This window comes from Struthio camelus, chromosome 15, assembly GCF_040807025.1.
Source record: "Struthio camelus isolate bStrCam1 chromosome 15, bStrCam1.hap1, whole genome shotgun sequence".
Taxonomy (NCBI): domain Eukaryota; kingdom Metazoa; phylum Chordata; class Aves; order Struthioniformes; family Struthionidae; genus Struthio; species Struthio camelus.
Window position 1 is genome coordinate 20,425,860 of NC_090956.1, and position 27,763 is coordinate 20,453,622.

A 27,763-nucleotide genomic window follows, 5' to 3' on the forward strand; every position below is an offset into this window, starting at 1 on the left:
GCTTCTCAAGCATATGAGCCTCAATGCCCAGACTCATCCTCTCTTCCTGGCAGTAGGATGCTGTCTCCATGGGTTTCTACCACAGCTTCTCCAAGGGACAGGTCACATTTGAGGTGGGCGAAAGTTGGTCTTCACCCTCGGGAAAGAGCCTACTTTATTACTCATTAGCACACTGCAGGCCCTTAGTCTGGATGATGAACCCAGCAGGGGTTGTCTAAGAGGAGGCATGTGGGAGGGGAAGACAATGCTCAATCAGGAGACGACCTTCCCATGTGCCTTCCCAGGGCTGGGTTTGGCTATGAGCTGGAGGAGGTTATCTGGGCCTCCATCAGTGTAAGAGTTGAACGTGATTCCAAAGCAAAACAAAAACAACTCCCCCTGCCCACCCTCGCAACCCCCTGATGTTATCATTTCCCTAATTTTCACCAGATGGGACCTCGTCAGAGCACCACAGCCCTGCTCCCCAGGCCTTCTCCTACATGGTGAGAAACAAGAGCAAGCAGCCTCTAATGGGGACCAGATGCTTCACTCCTTATCAGATCTTGGCTGGGATTGGAAACGGACGTGTTTCTGACAAGGATATTTTGGGGGCTCAGCTGTGATAACAAATGGCAGTGAGCAAGGGAGTCTTGGCATGACGGGGCCTTCAGAAACACAGAGCCTTTCTTCAGCCACAACACATTTTCTTGCCAGGATGGCTGGGGCCATGTAACACCTCACTTAGCAACCTGAGGCTTTTGCTAGCTCTCCTGGAAACACTCTGTAGTCAGGTCAACAGAGACTCCTCAAAGACCTCTGGGATCACGGCATGATCCAATCCCTGGACTTGATCTGTGGTGCAACAGGTCTCCAATACTGAGAGATGACGAGCTGCACCACAGACACCCTCTTTGAGCCAACAGCTCCTGGGTGGTTATGAAGCAGGTAAAGTTGGTGCAGGTACCACAGCCCCCTGCTCTGGGGTTTTAGAAGTGCTCCTGCCCCAGCAGCTATCTGGAGCTGAGAAAACTCAACCTATGCTACCCTACCCTGAGCCCCTCCTGGGATGATTGATTCCTCCCTTATGGCTTTGCCTAGTCCACAACTTTGGCTTGTGGAGCAGAGACATGCATGCTGCAATGTGCCAAACCATCATACAGATCCACATGACCACAGCCATCCCCAAAGCCAACATAGCTCTGGGAGAACCTGCTGGACTGTCTGTCAGTAGGCTGTTGCGGAGAGATAAAGATACTGGGAGGGTGAAGGTACTGTAGGGATGACAGCCTCTCATAGGAGCGATGTGAGCAGGTTATGTCAGGAGCCCATCCAAGATGACTGCTTGGAAAAAGCTGATAGCAACAGTCCAGTCCTTGGCCAGTCCTAGGATGACTTGCCAAGAATACTACTACTGCTCTGCCTTCCTCTAGAGTAGCGTAATGGACTTAGCTACCTCTCTTGAACCACTGTGTTCCAGGATGTTTCAGCTACTTCCAGCACATCCTGAAGATCCCTGTGTACCCACTCTACAGACTCTTCTCAAGGGCTCTGCTGAGTCCTGTGGCACTTAGAGGAAGCAAGCGCCCTTGAAGAGCTGGCAGGTATGTCTGCTCCTGGAAAAGGTCCATTGCTTTGTCTCTTTTCAGTTAGTAATGGCTTAGATATCCATTGGTAGGGCTGGGCATGAAGTGCCATCCCTGCTTGCTAGCACTCATGCTGGAAAATGCAGCCTCATGCCCACTGGTATCACACCCTTTGTCATCTCCCTGCTTTAAGGGCTTTTACTCCGTTGCTTTCTCTGTATAAACCATGTATCTGTGCTTGGAGAAGCCTTAGCTGACAGTGCAACTATGCTGAGAAACCTGTCTGTTGGCCCGTTCCACTGACTCGTGTGTTTGCCTTCCTAATGCCACACAATGCCGTTTTCCAGCCTGCAGTCTAACTTGCCACAGAGCGACTGGGTAGAAACCCTGCCAAATACTTTATCGCCTGAGAAATGTATTATTACAGCAGCTGCCCAGGTAAACCTTAGAGATCACTGCAGACTTCAGTCTTCCACTATGCTTTATGTATGCATAGTAAAAGACAGTCCATGCCCTAAAAAATTTACAACTAAAGGCATGGTTCCAGCAAAGATTTATACAAGTGCTTAGCTTCACACATTGTGGATAATCTCTTGGGCCTCAGTGGTGTATTCCTGGTGTAAAGTTTAAGCACGTACATAAATCTCTGTACAATCAGAACTCAATTCATTTAAGTGGATTCCTGTTCATATTGTGGAAGATGGCTTTCAATGACTCCTAATATTTTATCTGGATCAGCAATTAAACTAGCTTTGCTTGTCTTATGTCCACGACAGACATGGTCTATCTCATCAGATTTCTTCTGTAGATAGCTTGGTCTCTGTGAGACCAGCCTCTGGCTTTCACTGTGCTCTCTAAGGTCCCTCACCCCACTATAATCTAATTCCCTTGTAGTCCCACAAAGATTGATCACCCTTTCCAGTACCCAAGGGCAAGAACCAGTCCAAACGGCACTCAGTGCATTTTACGGGACAGATTCCACTGTCCAGCACAACCACTCTAACAGATCCGTTTGCACGACCTCTGCAAGGGACATCCCCAATCGGCACAAACAGCATCAGCCCTTTATATGCTTCTCTGTCCTGACATTGCTTGCCACTGCCTGGGCCCACAGAGAGGAAGGCTGCCAGGCTGCTCGGGGGCATCTGCAGCAGCCCCTGCCTGCTCTTTGGTGCTGCCTGTTTGGGCCCCTGTCCTAAGCACCATGGTGCTGCAAGTGCAGGGAGCCGCAGCACAGCTTCACACTCCTCTGCCCACACACCAAGCCATGCTGTTTGCAGTCCCGTGAGTTGCTGGGATCTGGCCCTCAGTGTTTGAATGGTGGATTAAGTCACTAGCTTGGAGCTTAACTCATTGAGTTTTACTTGCCAGAAAGCATGTCTTGCACCTAATATTGAGGGTATTTTTGCTTCTTAAGGCTTAGCTGCTACTGCTTCACCAGTTTTCATTGGAGAAAGCTCACGTTTTACAGCTTTGTTTAAATTACAGGGATTAATGCACAGCCATTCTTTATTTGACTTTTCAATTACCACCATTGAATTAATCCTGTAGGTTGTTCTGTGTTTTCCATCCTCCCAGCTTTTCCGTATTACAGAGTCCAGTTCTGACGCTGTCTGCTGGCGGGCAGAGCACTGGAGTTGATAGCCTCTCCTGCTCTCCTTGAGCCCTCTTAGGTCACTGGCAGGTGGCTGAGGACTCTGCTCAGGTGCCATGGGGACGTGTGGGTTTGTAGCATTTGCAGTGAATATTTATGTACCTATCTTCTAGGTCTGGACAGTCACTGAGTCCTAGCAAAGACCATGTTTGGAAAGTTATTTAATAACATGATTTGGTTTTGTTTAAATAAAGTGTAACAGTTACAGGCCTCTGGACTAGTATGTCATGTCCTGAATATGAAACAAGGTTATATCTAAGGTTATATATATATATATATATTTATATATAAACTTATATATAACAAGGTTATATTCAAGCCTATAATGTTTCCCTTTGGTGGGCTTCTCAGCTTCTGCCCTGCAGTAATGCTGTGATGCACATGAAGACCTTAGTTCACAGCTTTCAAAGCCTGTAGCTGTCAGCTCACAGCAGCTTGCTCTGCACATGCTTTTTAGATTTGCTGTAGAGGCCTTGATTTTTATTTTCTTTTTTTCTTGGAGGAGTGTCGATATTCTGGAGTTTAGGTGCACAACATATCGTTGGAAAAGCCAACCCATCACATCTCTGTGTATTTACTGGGCAGCATCTCAGTCCCCACTCTTGCTCACACCTGCTGCAATGCAACTTGTGCCATCAGGAAATTTCCAAAGAGTATCAAAATACCACAGCGTGGATTGACTCTGCACCTTGTCAGCCTAAGCAGAATTGTATTTCCTGCATTTCATGGTCCTGACAAATGTTAGAAACTTTGCAGCTGTCTCACCAGGCTGGCATGGGTTAGATACAACGCAGCATGTTCCCCAGGCTTGGTGTGTGTGGGTGACTGCAAACTGGAGTGAAGTGCAGCTACAGCCCTCAAACTCCCATTTGCAACCCCAGTTATCAGAGCAACGACATCTCAGCACAGACCTGGAACTCAGTAAAGCCCTGCTTACGGTTTACATGGCTGAGCTGGGAGGATCCTCAAATGTCCCATGAGACAGCTAGCATGCAACGCTGCAACTCTGACATCACAGAACCACTTCAGCTTTTACTTTCAGCAGCTCCAGAGCCCATTCATTGCACTAGGCATCCAGACTCCTAGGAGGAGATAGGCTTTGAACTAATTGCCTCCCGATCTAAATGGATCCACTAATGCATATGTACAAGAAATGGGGACAAATACTCTCTGTTTTATGAAGGGAAGGATGGTCAAAGAAACAGAAGCATTGAAGGATTTTATTATACAACCACCTTCCCTGAGATGGAGCCAGACACTGGCTCCTAAGATCCAAGGTACTGCCTTTATTGCAAGATCCTCCTCCACATATGCCCCATAGCGGGAGACGGGCTTTGCGCACATGTTCATCTGGCTTGGCTGAACCTTTGCAACATTTCAAAATCACTTGCAAATTCTGCCAGCCCTCAGGAACCAGCAACCACAGATCAGGCTGGCAGAAAGCTGCCTCTGGCTTGGCATGTAGACTAGCAGGTGGGGAGGTTTTTCTGCAAGGGGGGAACCTGCTAAAGTACCAAGTCCTTCTCTTTGCCTGAGCCTGTGGAATTGCACATTGGCATTTCTCCTGGCAGAGCGGATGCTGGGGTATTTGCTCTGTCTTCCCAGAACAATGTGCCCTTCATTACCGTAAGGACACGGCGGCACCTGCAAGCTGTGTTTGTAGGCTCCTCCTGCTTCCTCGTCTCACTGGCATGCCTGCTGCTTCTGCCAAGGCTGAATGAGTGGGTGCAAACCCTGGGGGACCTGGGAGCAAAGTGGTATCAGCCCCTACAGGGCAGCCCCCACCCACTTCCCTCTGCTCCTGAGCACCTTGGGGTGCTTTGCACCCCAGCTCCCTCCATGATCAGCCCAGAGGAATGAAAGGATGTGCTCAGCCCCTGTCTCTGCACATTCTGGTCTGTGGTTTAGCTGTAAATGATGGCAGAACTGCCTCCAAATGTAAATGCTTTCTATTGTCCTAATACTCTGCAATTACCACACTTTGAGGATATCAGAGCTGGACTTGCCCTGACAGATTTCAGGCTGCTGCTGTTGCTGTATGGATTAGGCAGGCAAAGCCGTGGTGTGCTTTGCTGGAGGAGGCCAGGGCCTCTCCATTTTTTCCAGCCTTAGCCCTGAAAATAAGGATATCTGAACTACAGCCAGCATAGGAAATATGCTGAACCCCTCCCACAGCTTAGCAACATGTGGAAATAAATCCACTAGGTACTCTGAGTCCTTGCACACACACGCACACACTGTGAGTGTCTTTGTGCCTAAAGGGTTTCTTGCAACTCCTGTGGGCTGGTGTGTGCTGTTGGATAAGCAGAACTTCAGCAGTGAAGGCACTCCGATTCCAAGCAAAGAACATAGGCAGGGTACCAATGGCTGCCATTCCCGCTGCTCCTGGTTACAAGAGAGCCTCTCTGAGGGGGCTGTGCACAGACCGAGGGAAGAAAAGTGCTCCCACAAATCTGTACCCAGCTCTGAGACCTAAACATTGAGGCTGGGCCATATGCAATTTGCTGCCTTCCTGTTTCCAGCATTTAGCCAAATCCTACTTTTTTTGCCCCCCCCCTTTTTTTTTTTTTTTTTTGGTCAGTAGTCTCTTCCCTAGCTGAAACAAAAACAGGGACCTCAGTGGCCGGGAGAGAGGCAGGGTCCCTCCCCAGGGTCCGAGGGGGAGGCAAAAGCCCACAAGGCTTCCAGTTTCTTTGGTATTTTATCAGATAATTTTTGTAGCAAAGAAGGAAGGAGTCAGTGACCCCAAAGAAGGTAGAAACCTCTCATTTAGGCACTGTGGATCCAGTTTGGCCCACAGAGGATGCTCACATGGGTGAGGCAGAGGCACCGGGCTCAGATCCTGGCTTGGTACTCCGTGCGCTCACATAGGTGTGGGAGACACAAAGAAGCCCCCAGCACCCCAGGAGCCCTAATGCCTGGGGGGTGAGCCGTGACTGCTTGTGAGCCTCTGCTGCCTGAGGAATACCCTGCACTGAAGTCTCTACTTCCCAAGCTGAGGCCTCTGAAGCCAGCTATGCCTGGGGCCTGCATGCCCTGCTCGCTGTCTGAAAGCAGCCATGGGAGATTTGCAAAAGGTGATGTGAGGGCAGGAATAAAGCACCGTCAGCAGGCTCCCAGTGCTGAAATGCGAATGGCAAGGTTGGGAGGTGTGTGTGCATATGTGTTGGACAGAGGGGAGGAGGGAGGGAAGAGTTGCAGAGGGGAGATTTCACTGCAGCTCCAGTTCCTGCAAATCCCCTCCCTGCCCCTCCAGAGGAAATGACTCAGGGCTTTTTCGAGAAACTGCAAGCTGACAACTTTGCCGCCTGCCCTGCTGCTTTTCTGGTGGGCTGCAATGTGGAGGCAGTCCTTTCCAGTGGGGAACGTGCCAGATCAGAGTAGTGCAGATAGCTGGCTGGAGCCCCTGGTGATGGGAAACACCCTCAGAGACAGGGTGCACTGAGCACGGTTCCTGCTGAGTAGTGGCAATGGGCAGAAAATTGTCAAGAAAAGACACTTTTGCTCCAGCTGTCCCAGTTTGCTTGTGCTTCAGCAGGATCTGTGGGCTACTGGCATCACTTCCCACTCCAAGGCTCTGAACCATGGCCATGCATCTGTGCCCGCTGCTGACAGGAGGGTGGATCCTGGCACACATGGCTTCAGAGTCAGTGCCAGAACCCCTAGGCCTGAGCAGTCCCATCGCCTCTGTAAATGGCAGATGCTCCAAAGAGGGCTGGAGACACCACAGGGAGATGCTTTGTGCTGTCTCCACTAAGTAAAAAGAAGGGCTTTCTCCTTTCTTCATGTCTCCTCAGCCGGATGCTGTTTCAAAGGGGTCCCTCTCCAATCACTGCTCAGCCTTGTTTTGTGCAAAATACTGAATCTCTGGTATAACGGGCTGCTATCGGCTAGACAGAGCACAGCAGCTGTGGGAGCAAGCCACAGTGGGGACCCTCAGAGCCCCTTGCCAGGCCCTCCAAGGAACAGGACACAGCCACAGGCTGCTATGATACAAGCCCACCTGCCATCCCCCCTCTGCATAGGATATCTGCCTCATCCCATATCCTCTTCTTCCTCTCCCAGTGTCTCCCAATGTTAACCCAAGGATGATGGTGCCTACCATAGGTTTGGGATCTGACTGCCACCTGGGGCAAGGCCCATCAATGGGAGCCTGGGCACAGCCACAGGAGCTGCCATGGCCATGGGTGCTAGGAAGCAGCGCTTGACGCCGCAGGGGCTGAGGAGGTGATGCAGGCTGTGGAGATGTGGGGTGGGGCCTGCCAAGTTGGCTGCTTAGGTTACTAAAAGTGATTAGCTCATTGCTGATGAGCTGTCTGTAGGCAGGCCTCTGCTCTCCCTGCCACGCTCCTGCTGCTGCGTTGCACTTTACGGGGCACTTGTAAAAACTGTGAAGATTCTCCTCACCCTTCAGTTGGTTCTCTCAAACATCCCCCAAGAGAATAAGGATGGAGAGAAGGAGGGGTGGATCATACAGTAAGGGCAATGAAGGGATTTTGCCTATTCACAGCCCAGGACACATCCTGGACCCAAATGAGATGTACTTAGAAATGACACTAATATACTGGAGAGAGGAGACCTGAAAGCCAAATACTTCAACTCCAGACTTGCTCTACAGCCACAAAGTTAACTCTCCTAAACCAGCTTCAGCAGTCACGGCAGGCCCTACACAAATACTTTTTTCCCTAGTGCTGGCATCATGTTATCGCAGTGGCACCCCTAAGCAAAGCAAGCAGTCTGGTGCTTATGTCCTCACGGCCTGCCCTGGTTCCTCTAAGCGCCGAGGCACAGAGGACTAGGGGCGGTTGCAGTGCAGCTGTGTCACTGCCACAATCTGGCTCACAGATCAAGGCCAGTAAATGAGAGCTGCTCCCCACTCCCAGCAGCCAGTCTTTGAGGTGGTGAGTTAGACACCCAGCTGGTGTCTCCTCTGACAGTGGGAAGAGATGAAGGGAGCTCTCCCTGCAGTGAACGTCAGGGCATTGCAACTGCTTGAGCTCAGTGCTCCAATCTGCTGCGCTTGGAAAAGGAGGCTGGAAGTACTAAGAAAGGAACCTGGCTTTTGGAAGCACATTTCTCAAAGGAAGAGAGACAGACCACAAATCTGACCCCAAATGAGGGAAATTGGCTTCAAGAATTGGTAGCTGGGAGGAGAGTGGCATTAGTATCTGTCTTCAGAGCCCACTCACAAAGAAGCCGGGTGCACACAGGGCACGTGTCACCATATTATCTGCTTGAAAAGTGTTATTTGAGGCAAAGCAAGAAAAGGCCAGTATGATCCCAACTGCTTCAGCACATACAGATAAGGTGCCTTGCACCAGCTGTTTCTCCCCAGTTGCTGAGGCTCAGCCATGGGGTTTAGCTAGATGATGCTCCATTCATTTCCTTCCACTATTATCATCATGACACTGTACTACTTGCCAGAGAGGAAACTGCACTCCCTTCCGGGAGATACTTGCAATCTAAGCTGGAAAAAAGGGATCAGGGGTGAATTCCTGGCTTCAGAGAAGTCTGTGAGAGAAGTCTCCTGTTAACTTCAGCAGGGCCAGCACTTCAGCCAGGATAATGCTGGTCCTTGGAGATGGTCAAGGGGTTAGCTAACCGTTGTTTTGAGCTTCCACAGGGGAAAGAGGCTCCATAGAGGGGGTTGAAAAAGGAGGAGAACGCAGGCCAGATGTGCTATGCCAAGAGCTAAAAGCAGAGAGGAGAGGTTCAGTCCCATGACTTTTGGCACAGACCGTAGACCTTGTGAGGTCAGGCTGCAGCTTGCTGCCTAGGGGACAGTGTGGCTCTTCACTGAGTCACAGGACAAGCCACTCTGCCAGAAGGACCTGTTGGTGCTCAGCATTCCTGCAAAAACAGGCCCAAAGAGTCAGCTTAAAACCCTTGCCCTGGGGTCCTGTATCACAGCACAACAGGGAGATGGAAATCACTGTAAGCTACACTCCAGCCCTCCAACAAAAAGAAAGCCATTGCAAATCATTTTGTGAAGAAGCCTGAATACTTCTGAGAGGGTCTAGATCCGAGATTCGCGAGACTGTTTTCCAACGAGTTTAGTGACCCACCTTTTCCAACACCTGCCCAGCCCAGCAGCTCTCCAAATACTGACTGCCAGAGACCAAAACCATGGTCACTGTGGTCACATTCAGATCCTCCCTGTCCTTGCAAGGCAAGAAGACAGCCCTAGCAGTGTCTCCTTTTGTGGAAGGCACTCCCAGGAACCTGTCATTTGGTCTGCTTCCCTTGGGTTGTTCACATCACCCTTCAGGGCTCTGGGAGCCTGCAGAGATGCTGGGCTCAAAAGAGCTCTCCCTGGCTATCTCCCGCTGGGAGGCAGATAAAAGTTGGGTTTGGAAAGGTTCAAGGTGACCCACAGCTGTTGCAAGGAGCAGCTGTACTCTGAGTAGAGTAGGGGGATTGGGTGGGGGGGAATGCAAGGAAAGAGGAGGGAGACTAAGAGGGACTATGTTACTTGTGCTATCCACATGAAGACCTCCCCACCTTACCTTTGCAGGCCTTGCGATCAGTGATGGACTTGCTCAGGTCCCGGTAGAAGCCCTCCTTGCAGTAATGGCAGTGCCGTCCTGCGGTATTATGCCGGCAGTTGAGGCAAACTCCTCCGCTCTTCCTGCCTGAGAGCTTGTAGAGCTCCATGTTGAAACGGCAGCGCCTGGCGTGCAGGTTGCAGTTGCAGGCTGCAAGGGAAGGGGAGAGGGTGAGGCAGGGGCAAGGCAGGGGAGCAGCTGAAGTGCCATTGCCTTGACTGCTGAAGGATGCTCCCAGCCCACTGCACAGGTCCTGGGCCATGCAGGGAGACCACTTGCCCTGGCCATGTCTTAGGACTCGCCATGCCATGTGTTGGGGCCCCTCTGCACTGCTGCCAGGAAGATAGGTGTCCCTGCAGGTGCTGACTCATCTGCTTAGCCCCTTCCATCCACACAGAAATGCCTTTTACAACTTTTATCCAATGGGGTTGATTACCCATCAAGACACTCACTATGTCAGCACTGCCTGAGAGCAGTCCAGTCTCCAGGCAGGAAGTCCCGTGAGATGCACAGGCTTCAAATGATGGTGGTGCCAGTGCCTGGGCCAGGGATCAGTGAGAAGAGCTCATGCAGTTCAGTCCAAAAAGTCCACCTGGGCCTTCAACCTGGGCACTTGGACAATGCTCCCTGTGCTTGCCCCACTTCATTCGTGTGATCCCTCCCTGTGTCTTGCACTGGAAGCTTACAAGCATGATCTGGAACAGGAGTATCAGGCAACATGAATGACCCCAAGCCTGGCATGGCCCTGAGCTGGCCCTTAGCATGCACCTGTAAATGGGCTTCAGGCAGGAGTTTTGTGTGGTAGATGGCTCTTTTCACTGTGAGGGAGGAGAAAATATGCCTTGAGGAAATGGGGAGGAAAGGATGGTAGGTAGGGCCAAGCCAACAGGCAAAAATGATGGAGCCTGAAAGCAGGACATGGAGGTTTCCTAGGTCCTCGTGCTGCTGCAGTGGGGCAGGGGGTAGGGCTGCCTGCTGCTCCATGGGCTCTCTCAGTTCAGCTGCAAGATTCCTAGTGGCAATAGAGCAGAGCCAGGGAAGGCACCATGCAGCCGGCTCCAATGTGCTGTCCAGATGTGCAATATCCGCAGCCCGCCAAAGGGCTGGGTGCAGGGGAGGTCAGTGCAGAGAAGAAAAGGCATGTGTGTGGAGTGGGGCCAGGGGGCACCTGGGAGGTAGGGGGGGGCCACTCTGCCATAAATCAGAAACAAGTGCAGAACGGATGGCTTCAGCGAGATACTGAGGGGAAACTCCAGCAGCGCCAGCTGGGCACCTGCTGTCCTGCTGCCACCTCCTCCCTGCTGTCTCCAACAGATGGCAGCCACCACTGCACAACCCTGCCCAAAAGAGGTAGCTGGGCCTGCCAGGGGGTATGGAGGGGGGCACCGAGCCACATCCTGGATGGGCTGCTATCAAAAGGACCACTGATGGGACCACTGATGCCTGCAGCTTCAGCCCACCTGCTCCCCCATGCTTTGCTGCACTGGCCACTCAGGCTTTGGTCCACCTCTTGCCAAGGGGCAGCAATGGAAGCGTTTCCTGATGCTTTGGCCACAGCCATCCTCGGGGATTTGAGTCCCTGCTCCATCACATCTCACTCCCATTGCCAGGGCTACTGGCAGACGTGACTGCAACTGGGGAGGGGGTGGTAGAAGCAGGATGGGACTGGAGGCCTCCAAAAACTGAGGTCCAGCCCTGGGCCAGCATCCCTAGCGACTGCGGCACCTGACAGCCCCTAGCCCTGCCATGACACAGCAGCTCAAAGCCTCCCCACTCCCAAACCCTTGCAGCAGCACAACCAAACCATGCTGGGTAGTGGTTTGGATTTGCTGGGATTTGGGTTTGCTGGGATTTGGTTGTTGAAGCGAGGAGGGAAGTAAGCCGCTTGCTGCCTTTGTAGTTTCCTGCCCCCTCCTTCCCCAGCAGCCTGTTTCAATGACAGACCCCAGCCTGCGCTTTCGGCAGACCACCCGCCTTGTGCTGGTTGTGGGGGCTGTGAAGGCAGAACCCTGTCTGCACTGCTTGGTGCCAGCCTCAATGTGGAGGGAGAGCAGTGCCAGTGGCAGTCGGGGTGCTGGACTGTCAGCAGGGAGCTGGGCAGCAACAGAGCCCCCAAACTCTTTTTGTTTAAGGCTCTACTCAGGCTGTGCATACCTCACACTTGCAAAGCCCCATATAGAGAACAGACACGTGCATGCACAAACATAGGAGCGTGCACACACGTATACACATACACAAACGTGCACACGCACCCTCACATAGACGTACGCATGAGCTCCTGTGCACCACACACATGTGCACATGCACATACATGCTCACGTGCACATACATGCATGCAGAAAAACGTGCACACATGCACAAATATGTACATTCATGCCAATGCTCACATATGCACACACACAAAACCACGCATGCATATATACACGCACGCACATAAACATGCGCGCGCGCACACACACACACACACACAATTTTTCTTTATTAGCCACAGCAACCAATAAGACACTCCCCCCTCCTTCAATTCCACGTGTGCGAGATAAAAAGGAAAAGCAATGCCAGTTCCTGTTTAACACTCTCACAAAAAGATAATGGGAACAAGATTTCCTTTGGCGAAATGCGACGCCCTCCCCCAGCCCCAGCCCCCCCCCCCCTTCCCTGCCCTCCCAGCTCTGGTAAATTGAGGCTGGGTGAGAGTTTTTCCAGGCATACTGTGAAATTCATTAACATGTCAGCCCCAGATTTAACTGCTGGGCCTGCTTGTCGTTTGTGTGAAATTTCCTCCGCCACCCTCCCCCCCGGTTCCCCGCGTCAGCCCTGGCAGCACCGCCAGGAGGAAGGTGGGAGCTTCAACCCGCCACAGATCAAACGGCAGCCGGCTGCCTCGCGCCCCGGCCCCTCGCCTGCTTCAGCTTTCCAGCCTCGCCTCTGAGGCTGGAGACCTCCTTGTACAGTGTGGGAGGAAAGCAGGTCAGCCTTCTTCCTGGAGCAAACCTCAACCCCAAAAGAGCCTTTCTAGAGGTTTAAAGAAGTTAGTGAATGCCTGTTCCCAGCCTTGGTACTGCTAACACCACATACTCAAACCTCAGCTCCTCCAAAGCTCCCCTGAGTTATGAGATTAGTGTAAAAATCACATGGTACGCCTAAGAATAACATCTTTGGCATTGTGGTAGGTACCTTTTGGGGTTTGTGCCTTTAAAGTTCACTTTTTCTCAGTGCCTGTGAGAAAGAGAAACTCTCAGGGCAAATTCTCACAACGCAGCTAGGCTCCAGGATGTGACACTTGAAGAAAAAGCATCAAATATTGCTGGTGCCCTGACAAGACTGACTGATGATGCTGCTGCACTTGCAGGTTTTGCTGGAGACCAGAAGAGATGTGGCAAAGATGTACCAAGGTGCCAGGAAGAGAACTTCTCAGTGAGCTTCTACCTTCAGGTGCCCATCTCTTGCTAACAACCTGGGGTTTCCTCATCCTGGGAAGTGCCTGCAGACAAGCACCCTGGAGCAGCTGGAAAGCTGCCCTGTTTCAGCAGCAACCCACTAACTGGACATGTGGAAATGATGCCTCATGTTGCTCTCCAAGGCAGGTTTCCCAGGCTGGGAGTGCGTGGCTTAGCACTGCCAGAGTGCGAGGCCAGGGTTTCCGCTCAGCTGCCCTTGGGAGGGGAAATCCCACTTGCATCCTCTTGGAAAACAGAGGGGATAGGAACTGAGAGGGGATGCGAAGAGCAGGGGAGGAGCAAGGTCACGTAAATGATTTGCCAGTCTTGCTGTGGGTCCCTCTGCCTCCAGTTTAACTGGTGAGAGAATAACTGGCCTGGCCTTTTTGCACCAGGGACGCAGAGAGAGAAGTGGCATCACAGGACCCTGTTTCGCTGCCTAGGTCCCTTGGTTCACCCTTGCCTGGAGGCACTTCTGACCACCTTGCTGGCATGTTCTCACCAGCCTGCAAGGGCCCACTTTTCTCCAGCTGTGGGAGCTTGGGAACCTGCTGGCAAAACCTCATATCCCAGTTCAGGAGCTAAGCTTTGGTGAGAAATCTCTGGCAACTTCCTTTCACTTCTCTCTGCATCTTTCCTTCTGGCTGTGGAAGAGATGCTGCCCTTTCTGGGTTGTTGCTCCTCGTATAGTCTGGGTGTCAGCAAACTGTTCCCTCATCACTGCGAAATGATTTATGGGGAGCCAAAAAGGCATTTGAGTGTGATCCCTGCCAGGGTTCATGCTAGGAGAGTGCAGGCAGTGAGGACAAAACTAATATGGGCTGCAGGTCCTCCTCCAAATGACAACTTCATGCCCCTCAGCAGGGGCACAGCATGGCTGGCCTCTACCCTGGGAGCATGGTGAGGGTAGTGAGGCCTCAAGAGACCTCAAGGTGGTACCAGGTGTACACCTGGGTGGTGTACACTATTGCAGGAACCTCATCTAATCCAGGGATCAAATAGATGATGCTAGAATGGCTCAGTGTCAGCAAGCTCCCTCCTTTGCACCACCCAAGAGTCAGAAGGGAAGGTTAGGAATTTGGCCCCCATGTTGCTGCAGAAGTTGAGTTCACAGGCCAGGAAGGACACAGCCAAGGAGACAAACCAAGAAACGCTAGGTCAGAAGTGGAGGCTCCCCAAGCGTGTGCGCCCCATGTCAGGCAGCACAGCAAGGCCCTGAAGGCAGGAACTCAAAGCCTGCCGCAGCCCAGCATTTCCTCCAGCTTGGGAGATCTGGCTGGGTTTTCCCTAGCAGCCCCTCGCTGGGACAGTGGCTGTCCCCATCTCTAGGATAGGGTTACATGATATATGTGACTCCTTACTTCCCCTGAAGCAGTCATCTAGTGCTAATCAGACCAGACAGGTCCCCCCTCGTACTGGGCTGAATGCTTGTACTGTTCTTCAGAGCTGACTTAGTTGCAAGCTCTGTCTGTCTCCTTAATCACTAATTAAAGGCTTGAATGTTCCCTGCTGTTTGGGGTATTAATAAGAATTTAATTGCACAGTTTGGGGCTAATTACGTGGTAGCTTGCTTCAGCCCTTGTATAGTATGCCCAATTAAACAATCATATGATCAATTAAACAATCACAAGATCTAATATTTTGCAATTATAGACTAATTAAACTTAGACACCTTGCAACGGAGCAACCTTCTTTCCCCTTTTTGATGACTTTCGATCCCCTGACCTGGTTGTGGCCTCCCCCTTCCCCTGCAGCAAGACTGCCCCACAATCACTCTCCTTCGCTGGGTGACCAGACCCAATGGTTCTGGACTCAGCCTTGAGGCACCCTGCAACAGGCAAGGCTCGTGCCTACAAAAGCAAACATCAGGCTTGGGCAAGAGAGGCCGAAGATGACATTGAGCACAAGAGAAATGTTTCCTCAGAAAGAGAGGAACAGCAGAGGTGGGAGAGCCTGGGGTAACAGGGCACAAGTGCGCTCAGGGCAGGAGCCCTCGGCACAGGTGTGACAGAGCCAGCGTGAGTGCAGGATGGGCAGAGTGATGCACCCAGGCAGCATTGTGGGGGGGGGGGAGTGAGGCCCATAGGGGCAGGAAGCACCCACCGTGCTTCTGGGGACCATGGAGCCTGCTTGGGCACAGGATGTGAGGGGGCTTGCCGCACCGACAAGTTCCCTGGGAATAATTAGTTAATGGAACAGGCTCAGCGAAACCTTAGACTGGCTGCTGCTGCCAACCCACAGCGGATTTGAGCTACGCCCCTGCTTTCACTGGAGGAGTGCCCGGTTGGGATGCTACCTCCGCCCTGAGGGAAGGGGAATCCAGACCAGAAAACCCCCTTTTCCTCTCACCCTAACAACATATCCATCATGTTGGGCAGGGAAAAGCCCTGCCTCAGAGCACAGCAGCTGCAGCCTGGAAGGTTTGGGGCTGTGCGGCCATGGTCATGCCACGTGATCTCACTCACACTACCTCCTTGTGTGCCTTTCTTTTGCTGCCCTTCGGCAGGGCTCTGCTTCCTCTGCGTCAAAGCAGGGCAGCCCCACCGCTCGCCGTGCCAGAAAGGGCACAGGGCAGGCAGGGTGCGAGTGATTCACACACAGTTGCAGGGAGGTGGCACAGCCAAGCCTGAGACGAGAGACGACAGCAGCACCCCGGCACTACCAACGGGCTGCTCTGGGCTGGGCACCTCTCTGGGATGCTCCCTGCCTCCTTGCGCATTAATTATCGCTTAGTTTGTTTTCCCCCAGCAGTGCAGAGGACTCTCACAGAGAGAAACGTGTGGTCCATGGACTTGGGGAAGATACTCAGACAGATGGGCCAAGGGCTCCTACCTCTGATACTAGGAAACAGGAGAAATGAAAAAATTGAGCGCCTGCCCGGGAAAGGCAAGAGCTGACAGCCAGGAACATGAGGTACAAGGCTGAGCTTCCCCAGCCCTGTCACTAGAAAAGGACTCTGGATCATCAGACAGAGTGCTAATCCCCTCCGTAGCAGCTGGGTTCCCTTGTCGCTGCTCATGGGGAGCCATCTCGCAGCCTCTGAAAAGAGTCTTAAAAAAGGGCTGAATGAGCAGCTGACCAAGGACAGCCAGGAGAAAATGAGGGGGGGCTAATTAACTTGCTGAAGCTGTAAGGGTGCTTTGGCGCAGTTCCAGCTACAGACTGAGCCATCAGATCTTCTGCACCTCCTGGCACTAATCCTGTACAAGGAGATAAATGGGGGGAACTCTCCCCAGCTACATACACAACCTTCAGCACAAACAGCTCCGGACTTCCTTTCCTGCTCTGAGCTCCGTGGGTCTACTGCACCCTGCACAGCAAAGGCCCATTGGTGCCAGGGAAGGCTGCGCTATTATAGAGCTGGGTGGCATTAGGATGCCTGAAAGATGGGGAAGGGAGCCTCTTCTCCCCAGCTCTCCAAGCCTGTTTAGCACTGTTCCTAGATCTCTAAAAGGCATCTTCTACCCTGACCTGCCTACATCTGCTCTCTCCTGGGGACGACAATGGCTGCTGGGAACAAACAGGTTTCCAGTGCACTTGCTGGGGGAAAGGCTTAGGAGAGCCTCATTGGTGGAGAAACAGTTCTTAAACTGGCTGCAGGTGTGATGGCCAGCAGACCATGGGCAGCTCGGATCGTCTTCTCATCTGACCATAGGCTGCACCAGTGTAAAAAAGCCCAGGCCAATTCACTGGTTTTAAAATGAGGATTTCCGAGATAATTTTGAATCAAAGTCACTGAGATAAAAAAAAGAAAGAAAATATATGTGGGGGAAGGAGAGGGCAAAGGAGATAGATGAAGCACACAGGTGCCTGTAAACCCCTTCACCACCTGGAATGTGGCATTTGTGGATATTAGTGTGACAGATTGATCAGCTGTGGCCCTGCAGACCCGCCAGCCACTCTGCCACCCAGCCTGGAGTGGAGAGAGCTGTGGCCAGCGTGGTCTTCACACGAGAGTGCAGCCACTTCCCTGGAGAGCCCCTAGATCAAAGCAAACCCCACGTATTATCTTCTTGCTCTGTGGAGAGGATTCTGCATGCTGGAGCAAGGTTTCCCTTTTGTACAGTGTTCAGAAAGGCTCTCCAGCCGTGGAAGCGACAATGGGAACAAGAGCTCCAGAATTACCAACGAGTGGATCAATTACTTCCAGTGGCTGCACTGCACTAATCTGTTCCCCTCCAGCACCGGGTGTTTTTGAGGACAGCCCACCAACTCAGTGACCAGTCTCACTGTGGCAGCGGGAGTCCAAACCAAGCAACTCCTTGTGCGTCGGCAGAGACCTGCTGCTGCTTTGTGGAAGCGTTGCCCTGTCTCTCCCAGGCATGGCTGACAGCTGGGGCAGCCCTCTCGCCAGTCCATCTCAGCGAGATGCCACACTCAGAGGCAGCAGGGAAAGGGAAGGCACAGGTCTATGAGAGTAAAGCTGATGGATCACACAGGGGTCCCTGGATTTTGGCAATTCTGCTCCCATTGGCTCCTCTGCAGGGATTATCCTTCTCCGAGCCAGTCCCATGCTAAAAGACTGGGGGCTCAGTGGTGGTGGAGGGTGCTTGGTGGGAGAAGAAAACCTCTCTCATTTTGTGCCCTTCTTTTTCCCCTGTTTCAAACAGGTTTTAATACAAATAGTCCTATCTGGGTTTGGCAAATGAAGAAAACCCTCCTAAAACAATGCACCTGAAGGAAGACAGACCCTTCCCTCCCCTCCTCTCCCATCAGTCTGATCGGGCTTGATTCTCATGGGCTGGCAACCTGGCCACCAGGCTCATTCCCCACCTCTCCACTGTGCCCTGAATGCCTTCTCCTTTTGGGCAGGGACCATCCCCAGGTCTCCTATCTCAGATGGAAGTTCAGAAATGGGGCCTTTTCAGTCCCCATGGGGCTTCAGCTCAGCACCAAGGGGCTGCTCCTTGCACAAGGCTTGTGAGCTGGTAGCTGCTTTTTGGTTTTAATAGACCAGAAATAGCCACCTGAACCCCAAATGACAGGCCTGTTTCCACAGGCTTGCACAAGAAAAGACCTGGCAGCATAATGCCCTGGCAGCTCCTGGCACTGCATTGGGAAGAGAGGCACACTGGAGGGTGAAAGCGGGGGGGTCCTGCTTTTGGCAGGACGAGCTCATTGCCAGACGAGCAGGCCTTTTAGGGCACAAGGAGAGTTCTGTGGCGCCCATGGGCCAACGGCACCTCTCTCCAGCCAGCCCACATGGTGGATGGACACTGCTGATGCATGGCTGTCTTCAGCTTGCAGCATGGCACCCTGGAAAATCCAATCTTGACATCCTGGCTGCAACACCCCCAAGTCCCACCTGCACTCCCAAGTCACATTTGCCCATGTAATAGTGTGGTATGGTGACCACCCTTGTTCCTATGAACACCATGGCCACCTTATGATTGCCACATGATGGTCATGCTTTACATCGAAGCTCAAATTTTATCTTTGATTGTTTGTTTTCACCTTTGCATTTCCAAGAACAGGCAAGAAGCAGAAATTCTTGTGAAATAAGAAAAGCAGAACCAAAAGGGTTTTGGTGGGCTCTCCTCCCTGAAACGCGTGGTCACTCATTGAGTCCTCTCTCTTCCTCTGACACCTTGGGCCAGCTCAGCCTCTGGTGTAAACTCCAGGAAAACCTGGGATGGGTTTTCTCAGATTGATTTATTTGTCCTTTTCTCCAGAGTCATGCACGGCTGTCCCAGTATCATGACATGTTGTTACAAGACAATATTTCACCCCCACCCCAGAGCAGTTACGAGACTTTGCAGGGGGGGAGGCATTAGGCAAGGATAAGCCCCTTTGCAGGACAGCTATGAGTTATGCAAGGGAAGGACCTGACCATTGGAGCACCAAGTCAAGAGGTGACAGTCACAACATAGTCAAGAAGCTACACCAGACCTTTAGCTCTATCTTGAGCAGCTCTCAGGGTGCTGTAAACTACCCTGTAACTCTGCCTCTTGGTCCAGCTCTGGACTACCATGGGGCTGCGAGGACTCCAGGGTCTGGCCTCCTCCTCCTCAGCTCTCCGCGTGATGCCGACTACTCCATGTGACTCTTCATCACAACAGCACCTCACACCCAAGGCCTTCCCACACTGCTCCCATGACTGGGTTCAGTTTCATCTGAAAGTGATCCAGCATGGATTCCTGGGCTCTGTCCAGGGCTGCACTTGCAGGGGAAGTCAGAGTCAGGGAAACCCCCGCAGCCTGGGCTGAGCAAAGGGAACTTCCCGGGCGGCCCTCTCCTTTTAATTGGTGCTAATTGCTGCGTCTGTTCGTGCTGGCTGGGGAGATGTTATTGTTGAAAAGCACAGAGGGGAAGGCTCGGAGAGCTAATCCAGCTTTCAGCCGTTAAGCCCTTTGGAGGCGTGTGATGGAGAAGCTCTTTCAGGTCCCTTCAGAGAGGGCACAAAGCCCGAGAGGGGAAAGGGAAAAAGAAGGGGATCAAATCAACAGGAAAAACTACTTTCACACGCAGCTCGGCTAAGGGCCTTTGTGTGCGGGGCTTGTCAGGGGTGTCTTGAAGGGACCGCTCTGTGCCCCCGCCTCCTCCCTATTTTTCTTTTCTCTCTGGTTTATCTTTTCAGGCCCATCTGCCAAAGGAGCGGCCTCACTGGGGGCAGGGAGGGCGTGCGGACCACCACAGGGATGCTTGGGGAGCACCGGCCTGGCTCCCGACCCTGCACAGGGCTGCTTGGCCATGCAGCTGGTTCAGCCCGGCCACCTGGTCTAAGGGTGCCCAAGCCACAGCAGCAGCTTTTGCTAGGGTCCAGGCCTCATGGGAAGGATGGGAGGTTTGTAAAAGTTCTCCCCAAATCCAGTTCCTTCTCTGAAAGTGCCCGGCTGGAGTCTCCTCTAGTTTACCTTCTTTTATGCAAGCTCCAGCAGAGTTGCTCTGCTGTAATCACACTGTTTTAACAAAGCATAAGGAGGCCAGTCTGCTGTAGGGTGGCCATCATGGTGGCAGCTTTGATAGGCAGATGAGGAGGGACATGCACCCAACCGCTACCTCTTCAGTGTCCTCCTTTTAGACTGTTGGTTTTCCACCCATTTATCTGCCAGTCTGAAATCTTCCTAGTCTGATCTCTGCTGGGCACAGGCCACTGAAGGAGGTGGCAGCAGCCAGGGGTGCAGATTTGTTTTTTATTCCAAGTTTTGCTCAAAAACTTATCTTTCTGAGACAAGCGGGAAAACAAATGGGCTGACATATTCCCACAGGGCATGTGGTGTTTTACAATACCAGCTCAAGCACTTCTTTTGAAATAGCTGCCTTTTTAGTCACTCTTAGATGAAATCTTCTCTAATATATATATTTAAGCTGACAGCTGGGATCTCAATAAAACATTGATCAGAAATATTAACAAGTCCCTCTGACCTCTAGCACATCCACTGAGCCTTTCATGGGTTGATTAATGGTATGGCTTCCCTTGTCTCCATCCTTCTGCCACCCTCTGGGACCTGGGCTTTGGTCCAGTAGGAGGTGAAGGGCTGTTTTTCCCTCTCCCAGGAGTTCATAAGTCTCTGGCATCCCCCCACCTATCACAGATTAGGATAAAAGGGAAAAGCTTCCACAAAAATCCCATAGAAAAATAAATTTCAAAGCGCAGTGACTGAATAACGTCGTTTTGATACTTTTGAAATGTTTCATTTAGATTACAACATTTTAATTCACATAAACTTTTTTAAGAACAGATAAGCTAAAATGGCCACGCAAAGCACTGTGCCAGACCAAATGTGAATGATAAAATGTTGAAACAGGGTATTTCAAATATTTCCTTAATCTCCTGGCTTTTTTTAAGCCACACTGCCTTCTCCCTGACCCAAATGACATCTCTTTGGGGAACCTCTGTGATTCCTCCCTTGCTCCAGGGGCAACTGGTTTGCTACCCAAGAGAAACACCCTTTTGCAAGCACAGCTGATGCCCCCTCGGCCTTTGCAGACATTCTGAAAAACACCAGTACTTTTCCAGGGGGGTTTGGTGCTTTGGCTTGTCACTGAGTCACTGTAGCTACAGAATAGATATCCCAAAGCAGAGACAAAGCAGACACTAAAGCCCTACTCAGCTGTCCAAAAAGACGGAGGCTCACCAGGAATTTGAAAAACATCCCAAGAGAAGCGCAATTCTTAAGTTTGTCTCAATCCCATCACTTCTTCCCTTTGCAACTCATCTCTGGGGCTATGGCCTGCAGGAAGAAAATAAGACAGGCAGTGCAGAGAGGGAGGAATCACTTACCGAGACACTCGTTGGCCTCCCTGGCGTTGGCCCGCTGCCAGGGGCGGTCATAGTGGAAGGGCTTACAGCGGTCACACTCAGGGCCCTCCGTGTTGTGCTTGCAGTCGCACACCAGCTTCTGCTCCTTGTCCTTCACACAGCGTGATGCGTGCCCATTGCACTTGCAGCGCCCACCGACCTGCAGCTCGCCCACTGCATAATAATAGGGTGACGAGCCAGTGCCTCCATCCTCCTCTACGTTGTCACGACTCCCCAGGTCACGGAAGAGATGAGGGCGACTGAAAATGATCCGGATGTCAGTTGCCGTCACCCAGTCCTGGAGCACAGGGCTGTTGTCAAAGTCTTGGGCAGAGGGCCGCCCATCAAGGGTGCTGAAGGCGATGAGGCCCCCAGTGAGGGGGTAGAGGTCAGTGAGGCCATCGGTGCAGAGGGCCTCCTGCTCGTTCTGTTTGGTGACAGTGGCTTTGTTGGGCTTGCCATAGATCTTGCGGCACTGGGAGGAGTAGTACTGGTATGGCACCCATGTCTTGCCATAATCCATGGACTTGAAGATGGCGGTGGACTCGGGACGGGGCGAGCAGAACTGGAGACTGACATATACCACCTCAAACTTCTTGCCAAGGGAGAGGGTGAGGGTGACATTCTGGGGCGAGTGGTGCAGGGTCTCCGAGCGCCAGCACGTCATGTTGGAGGCAGTGTTGAGGTCAGTGAGGTAGGCTGGTGGGTGGGCTTTGCGGGGATCTGAGGCATTGCAGTGCCGTGTTGGGGGCTTCCCGCATGTGCTGGAGGCCTGCACCTCCTTCCCGAAGGCAGCGTTGACAAACTCAGGGATGCAGCGGCGAGGAGCACCATTCTCATCATAGCAAGGGTCCGGGGGAGTCTGCTGGGCCACGAAGGGGTTCACTGTCTGGGAGAGGCCCAGCATGCAGGCAGTAAGGAGCAGGCGCAGGAGCTGCAGGACCTCCATCCTCCTGGGGCAAGAAAACCAGGTCCTTCCTGGAGGAAAAGCAAAGAGCAGTGTGAATACATGCAGCAGCTCAGCTGGACAGCAGCTCCTATGCTTGCTCCTCCTCAGAGGCTAAAATAGCACAGCAAAGCCAGTATGTGGAGGTTGGCAAGGGACGGGGAAGACCCAGATACCTAGGCCTTGATTTGTGCGCATCTTCCCACCCAGTTTCTACTGAAACAGCATCCTGGGAGTGGAGAAGGAAAGTAGTTAATTTGTGACATCCTATTTACAGCAATCCCTCATCTATACTTCAGCAGAAATGAAATACCTGGGAAGGTGGCAGAACAAGCTGGGCTTAGGAAGGAAGGAGGTCAAAACCAGACACCTGGGCTCAGACGTTCCCTGAGACTGTTACAAATGTCTTGCCGATCTCGGGCACAACAGGGACTTCTGAGGCCCCTTGAGAGCCTTTTGCAGGGGGAACAAACGCTCAGCATCTTGCCTGCAGCCACCAGGCTTTTCTGTACAGCCCCGTACATGCAAGGTAATGCCCCCGAGCTGAAGCAGCTCAAGTCACACAGCAGAGAAAGAGGCAAATTAGCCCAGTGATGCTAGCGTGGCTGGCTGAGACCCCCACTGTGTTTTCCTTCACCTTTCTGTGACTCCAGAGCATCAGGTGTCCTTCTTGCCCCCAACCTGAGGCCAGTGCGTTCCCATCTCACATGATGATTGGGCTGCCAAGATTTATCGACCTCTCAAAGCTCCCGGATGGGAGCCAGCCCACCCCTAAACCCTGCAGGCTATGTCAAAGGCATGAGAAGCACAAACATGCTGGCATTGAGCGCAGCCTGCTTGGTGGCTGCTCTCTCTGAGTGGGGCCTCTGTCAGCCATGCTGAAGCTGCCTCCCCCGACGGGATGCTAATCAAGCACTACCTTCTCACCTTGCTGCTGGCTTTCTTCCTCAGCCAGGCATGCACAAGAAATATTGGCTGGTTTAGCCAGGCCAAAGAGCAGGAGATGAGACAATATCTTTTTTGATCTCTCTTCACCACTTAAATCCACTGCATGGGCAGTTTATCTTGCAAGAACATACTCACAACACCTGTGACAATGAACAGAGGGAGAACAGGCTCACCTGTCCCTCTTCTCCCTGCATGCAAAAATCTGCGCTGGAAAAAAAACATTTTTGGCTGATAGAGGCTACATCTCTGTAGGATTTGCTGGCAGCGCTATCCCCCCAAGCCCTGAAGTTGTTCAGCAAGATGGCTCAGCCACAATGCCTCCCACACCTCCCTGCACTCCTCTGGTGGTCAGCCCAGCTGGGAGCTAGAGCAGGGAATTGATCCAGACTTAGGAAAACCCCTTTAAAAAGGAGGCTCAGTACTCAGCTCTTCAGCACCGTTTGGGTGCCCCAGGAGGGACTGTGGGGAGTAGCACATCTTGCTGAACCACAGGGCAGGAAGTCCCAAGAGGCAGAGGAGATCTGTAAGCCATGATAGCAACAGAAAACTCAGTATCGTCAAATCACAGCCTGAAGCACTTCCTGTCAGCACCAGGAAAAAGAACAGCAGTGAAAACATGTTGTGGGGACACTCTGTGACAGGCAGCAGCTCTCCAGGATTATGTCCAGTGGCTCAGCTGGGGCTCCTGGGGTCAGCACCACCTTCCCTGCTATCCCAAACCATCAGAGTGGCCATTCCACTGGCCACAAGCATACCTCCTTCTCTGAGGGGATTACGAGCCTGGGGCTGTATCTCCTCTGAGTCACACTGCCATGCTACCAGAGTCTCCTCACTTGCCAAAAGAGGTAATTCTGGCATTGCCCCCAGGAAACTGAGGTTTAGGTCTGGACCATGTGCTAATAAAAGAAAAAGCAAGAGAAAGAAAGCTCAGGGCTTAGCTAGGCTCCTCTGCCTGCAGCTGCAGGGCAGGTCTAGGTAATGCTGGGTTGCTCCCAGAGAACATGGCACATCTCCCAGTTATGAGCTGCTGACGTGCTGTTGGCTTCAAGGATAGAAGAGGGACCTGAGGTCATTTCATTTCCCTCCAGCTCTGACCAGAGCAGGACTGTCCCATGAAGCAGTGAGATATGAAGCAGTCATACCCTATCCTCAGCCTTGAAAGCTCTGTGCCAAGGAGCCAGGTTTCACATTTACTGAGGAAACGCCTTAAGTGCTGCAAGGCACCGGGAGAGGGGCAATCTTCTCCGAGAAGCCAAGCTGGGCAGCTAGCATCGGCTGCACTGCCCTGTCTGCACAGCCAAGGGAGAGGCATCCCAGCACACACTTAACTGGAAGGGCCATGCCAACTACTGCCCAACCACAGAGAGGGCTTGCCTGCGAAGCCAAGACTTTCTGGCCTCTTCTCAATAGGATCAGTCCTTTGCTGCAGCAAGGGAAGGCGGAAGAGATCCCCCTCCTCGCATCGTCCCTTCTCCCACTAGTAAATCATTACAGGATGACTTGGGTTTTGTGCTTTGCTCTCAGGAACGAAGCCTTGGCCAATGCTAGAGGCACGACTCAATGTGGCAAACTCTCTGCTACTAATTTATAGCCCCCTGCTCCCAACACAGGGGGCTCCTGGCTATCCGGCTGCCTGCTCCTTCTGAAGGAGGCAGGCAGGGAACAGTCGGTTTGAAATGATCTGGGATTTTTTCCTTTTGCAAAAAAAAAAAAAAAAGAAATCGTCGCTTTGGAAGAAAGCTTGCTCTTTCCTGACTGCCAAACCACTAATGGGGCGGGAAGCTCCTCCCTTTCCAAGCACAGCCATGCAGCCAGCTCCTCTGGAAAAGGAGAGCTGATGCTGTGACTCTGAGTGAGCCAAAGGGGAAGAAGGGAAAGGGATCTCAACCAGTCCCCAGAGATCTCCCCTAGAAGGATTCCTGGCCACTTCTGTACCATTTACTTCCTGCTTCATCCATTGCTGATCAGAAAGGAGATGCTGCTGAAACTCAGAGGCTCCCTTGGTGGTCTTTGCGTCTCCCTAGTCGATGTATCTTCTACTATCTGGCAGTACTGCAGAGCTTTTCAGGGAGACCCCTTGGGCTCTCAGATCACCAGGAACCCAGTACTCCGTCAATGCAGCGGGCAGGCAAGTGTTGCAAGAGCAGAGGTGGAAACAGAGGCCAGTTTAAAACCACTTGCCCAAGGCCACACTCAAGGCTGGAGGGAGAAGGCAGGTTCCTGCGGGCCAGGCACTGACTTCACCCTCCAAGAAAGAGAGTGGGGATGTGCTAGTCACTGCAGTGGAGAGAAAGAGCCACTCTTCCAGGCTTGGAGCAAGCAGTGCCGTACCAAGGAGTGCCAAACCCAGCCACTGGCTGGAGCTGGAGGAGATGTGTCTCATGTAATTCCCTCTTCTCCTCAGGCAGACTGCGATGTGTGTCTGCTGAAGTGTTACCACCCCATCTCTGAGTCCATCCACCAGCAGCTTCTGCACTGGCAGGATCATTATGCTCACTGGGGCTGGACTGCTGAGCCCTGCTACTGCAACTCAAGTCAACCTTGTGGTGGGCCAGAGACTGAAGGCTTCTGCAGTCACTTGCTGCTTCTTGTTATGTCATCTGCAATCCCAGACAACACCCTTGCAGGGACAGGGAGAGCAGGAACCAGAGAACAGCAATGTCAGGAGGGGAAGGACTAGAATGTGGCCAAGAAACAGCAATGGTGCTCAGCTCAGCACTGCCAGTGCTCCACCACCTCCAGTTGGGTTTGCACAATTTGTGGCATCAGATACAAAAGGAGAGCATCCCTCCAGGAGAAGAGTGACTGGGCTCCCCTGAAACCTTTCCAATCATGAAAACCAGACCAATGCTTCCTTGGAGGTACAAAGCAAACAAACACTCTCCCCAGCAAACCTAGTAGCTTTGTGCTGCACAGGGCGGGCAGGGATTTGAGCATTCCCAGCTGCTAGACCACAGCTAAATCTTGTTTCAAGCACTGTGGTGCAGGAAGATAAGTGCCACTGTCTGTCTGCATCCTGCACCTTCAGTGCTCTCCCCCACCAGATGCCTCATAGAGACCCCCTACCACCCTCTTGTCCTCTGGCAAACAGGCCTTGCAGTGGTGCAGTTCGGCAGCCAAGCATGTCCATTTAGCTCGTGCATGAGGGACAATGGTGAGAGCATGGCTCTACCTTGCAGCCCTGCTGAGATCAAAGTGGGATCACATTGCTGGTGAAAGGGGGAGAAGCCAAACCTGCTGCTAGGAAAGGGGGCAGGGCAGGCACACAGCACAGTGCTCATGGCTGCTCTGGGCCTCTGTCCCAGGCTTAGAGCTGGGTAGCTATTTCCTACCACTGTTTGCTGGGGGACCATGGAGGAAGCCTGTGGAAACATGCTGGAGAGGTGTGGTTCCCTGTATTGCTAACAGCTTCCAGACTCAGCCCAAGTTGACTATACAGACACCCCCTGCTTCTTGTCCCCCAGCAAGCGCTTGACATTAGTCCCTGGCAAATTAGTAATGCCCTTCCAACTCCTCCCACTCCCCAAAACATCACTCTGTAAAGAGCCTCCCCTGCACTGCAGGCAGCACACAGCACTCTGCCTGGAGCCCCCAGCCCTGCTGGCCAGCAGCTGCCTCCCAAGTGGGGAGATGAGAGTGAGGGGGAGGTGAAGTACCAGCTATGGGCCTTGCTGAGCTCCCAGGCTGCCTGTGCCGAGGAGGGCGGATGCTGCCAATTTTAATCTGTCCAGTGCGCTGGGAACTGTCCAGCAAGAGAGCACAGATCAGTGCTGAATCCTAATGGGACAAACTTTGCAAACCTGATGGGATGGACTGCACAGCCCCACCAGGACAGACTGCAGAGCCCCAGCAGGGTGGATCGCAGAGCCCTGATGCGACAGACTGCACAAAGCTGACAGGACAGACCACGCAGCCCCCATGGATTGACTGTACAAACCCAACTGGACAGACTGCAAGTCCTGATGGGATGGACCTAACAGCCCTGATGTGATGAACTGCACAAACCTGATGGGACGGACTGCGCGCACATGCCAGGAATTCCCAGCTGCTGAGAGCTGAGTCAGCTCAGTGTGGGCTGAGTGTGGATAAGAGTCTGCTAGCTGCATCTCAACTATATCTCTGTCCTTCAGCACTGATGTCCCCTCTCCCTGCCCCATCACTCTCAGGCCTGGGCAAAAAAGCTGAGGCTCTTACAGGCTCCTTCTCTTAAGACAAAGACCTGGTCCTTTCTTTCTTGCTCTCTTTCTGCTATGCCAACACTGCTGCCTTGCCTAGGGAGGGACTAGCAACACCCATCCTCCAGAGAAAGGCGAAACCCCAACACTCACTGACCATGTGTCCCAGTGCCCTTCAACCTGCCCTCCCAACAGGAGAGACCTACTTTAAAAGCCAATTGTGCCATGGTAGAACTAGTGAACCTGGCTTCTCA

At 52.4% G+C, this 27,763-nt stretch overlaps 1 protein-coding gene across 3 annotated transcripts in view; it reads right to left on the reverse strand.

Annotated features, from left to right (window-relative positions):
• The window catches only part of NTN3 (netrin 3), a 62,404-nt gene that overhangs the window by 25,227 nt on the left and 9,414 nt on the right, over positions 1-27,763 (reverse strand). For 2 of the 3 annotated variants that reach the window (XM_009672092.2, XM_068908773.1), the window contains exons 2-3: positions 21,423-22,418; positions 9,723-9,911 (exon numbers count right to left, since the gene is read on the reverse strand). In XM_009672092.2, the coding sequence (XP_009670387.2) occupies positions 9,723-9,911; positions 21,423-22,389 (1,156 nt within the window). In that variant the 5' untranslated portion in view covers positions 22,390-22,418. Of the gene's footprint in view, positions 1-9,722; positions 9,912-21,422; positions 22,419-23,313; positions 23,334-27,763 lie in introns of those variants that run through there. The other variant, XM_068908774.1, reaches the window with a different exon arrangement.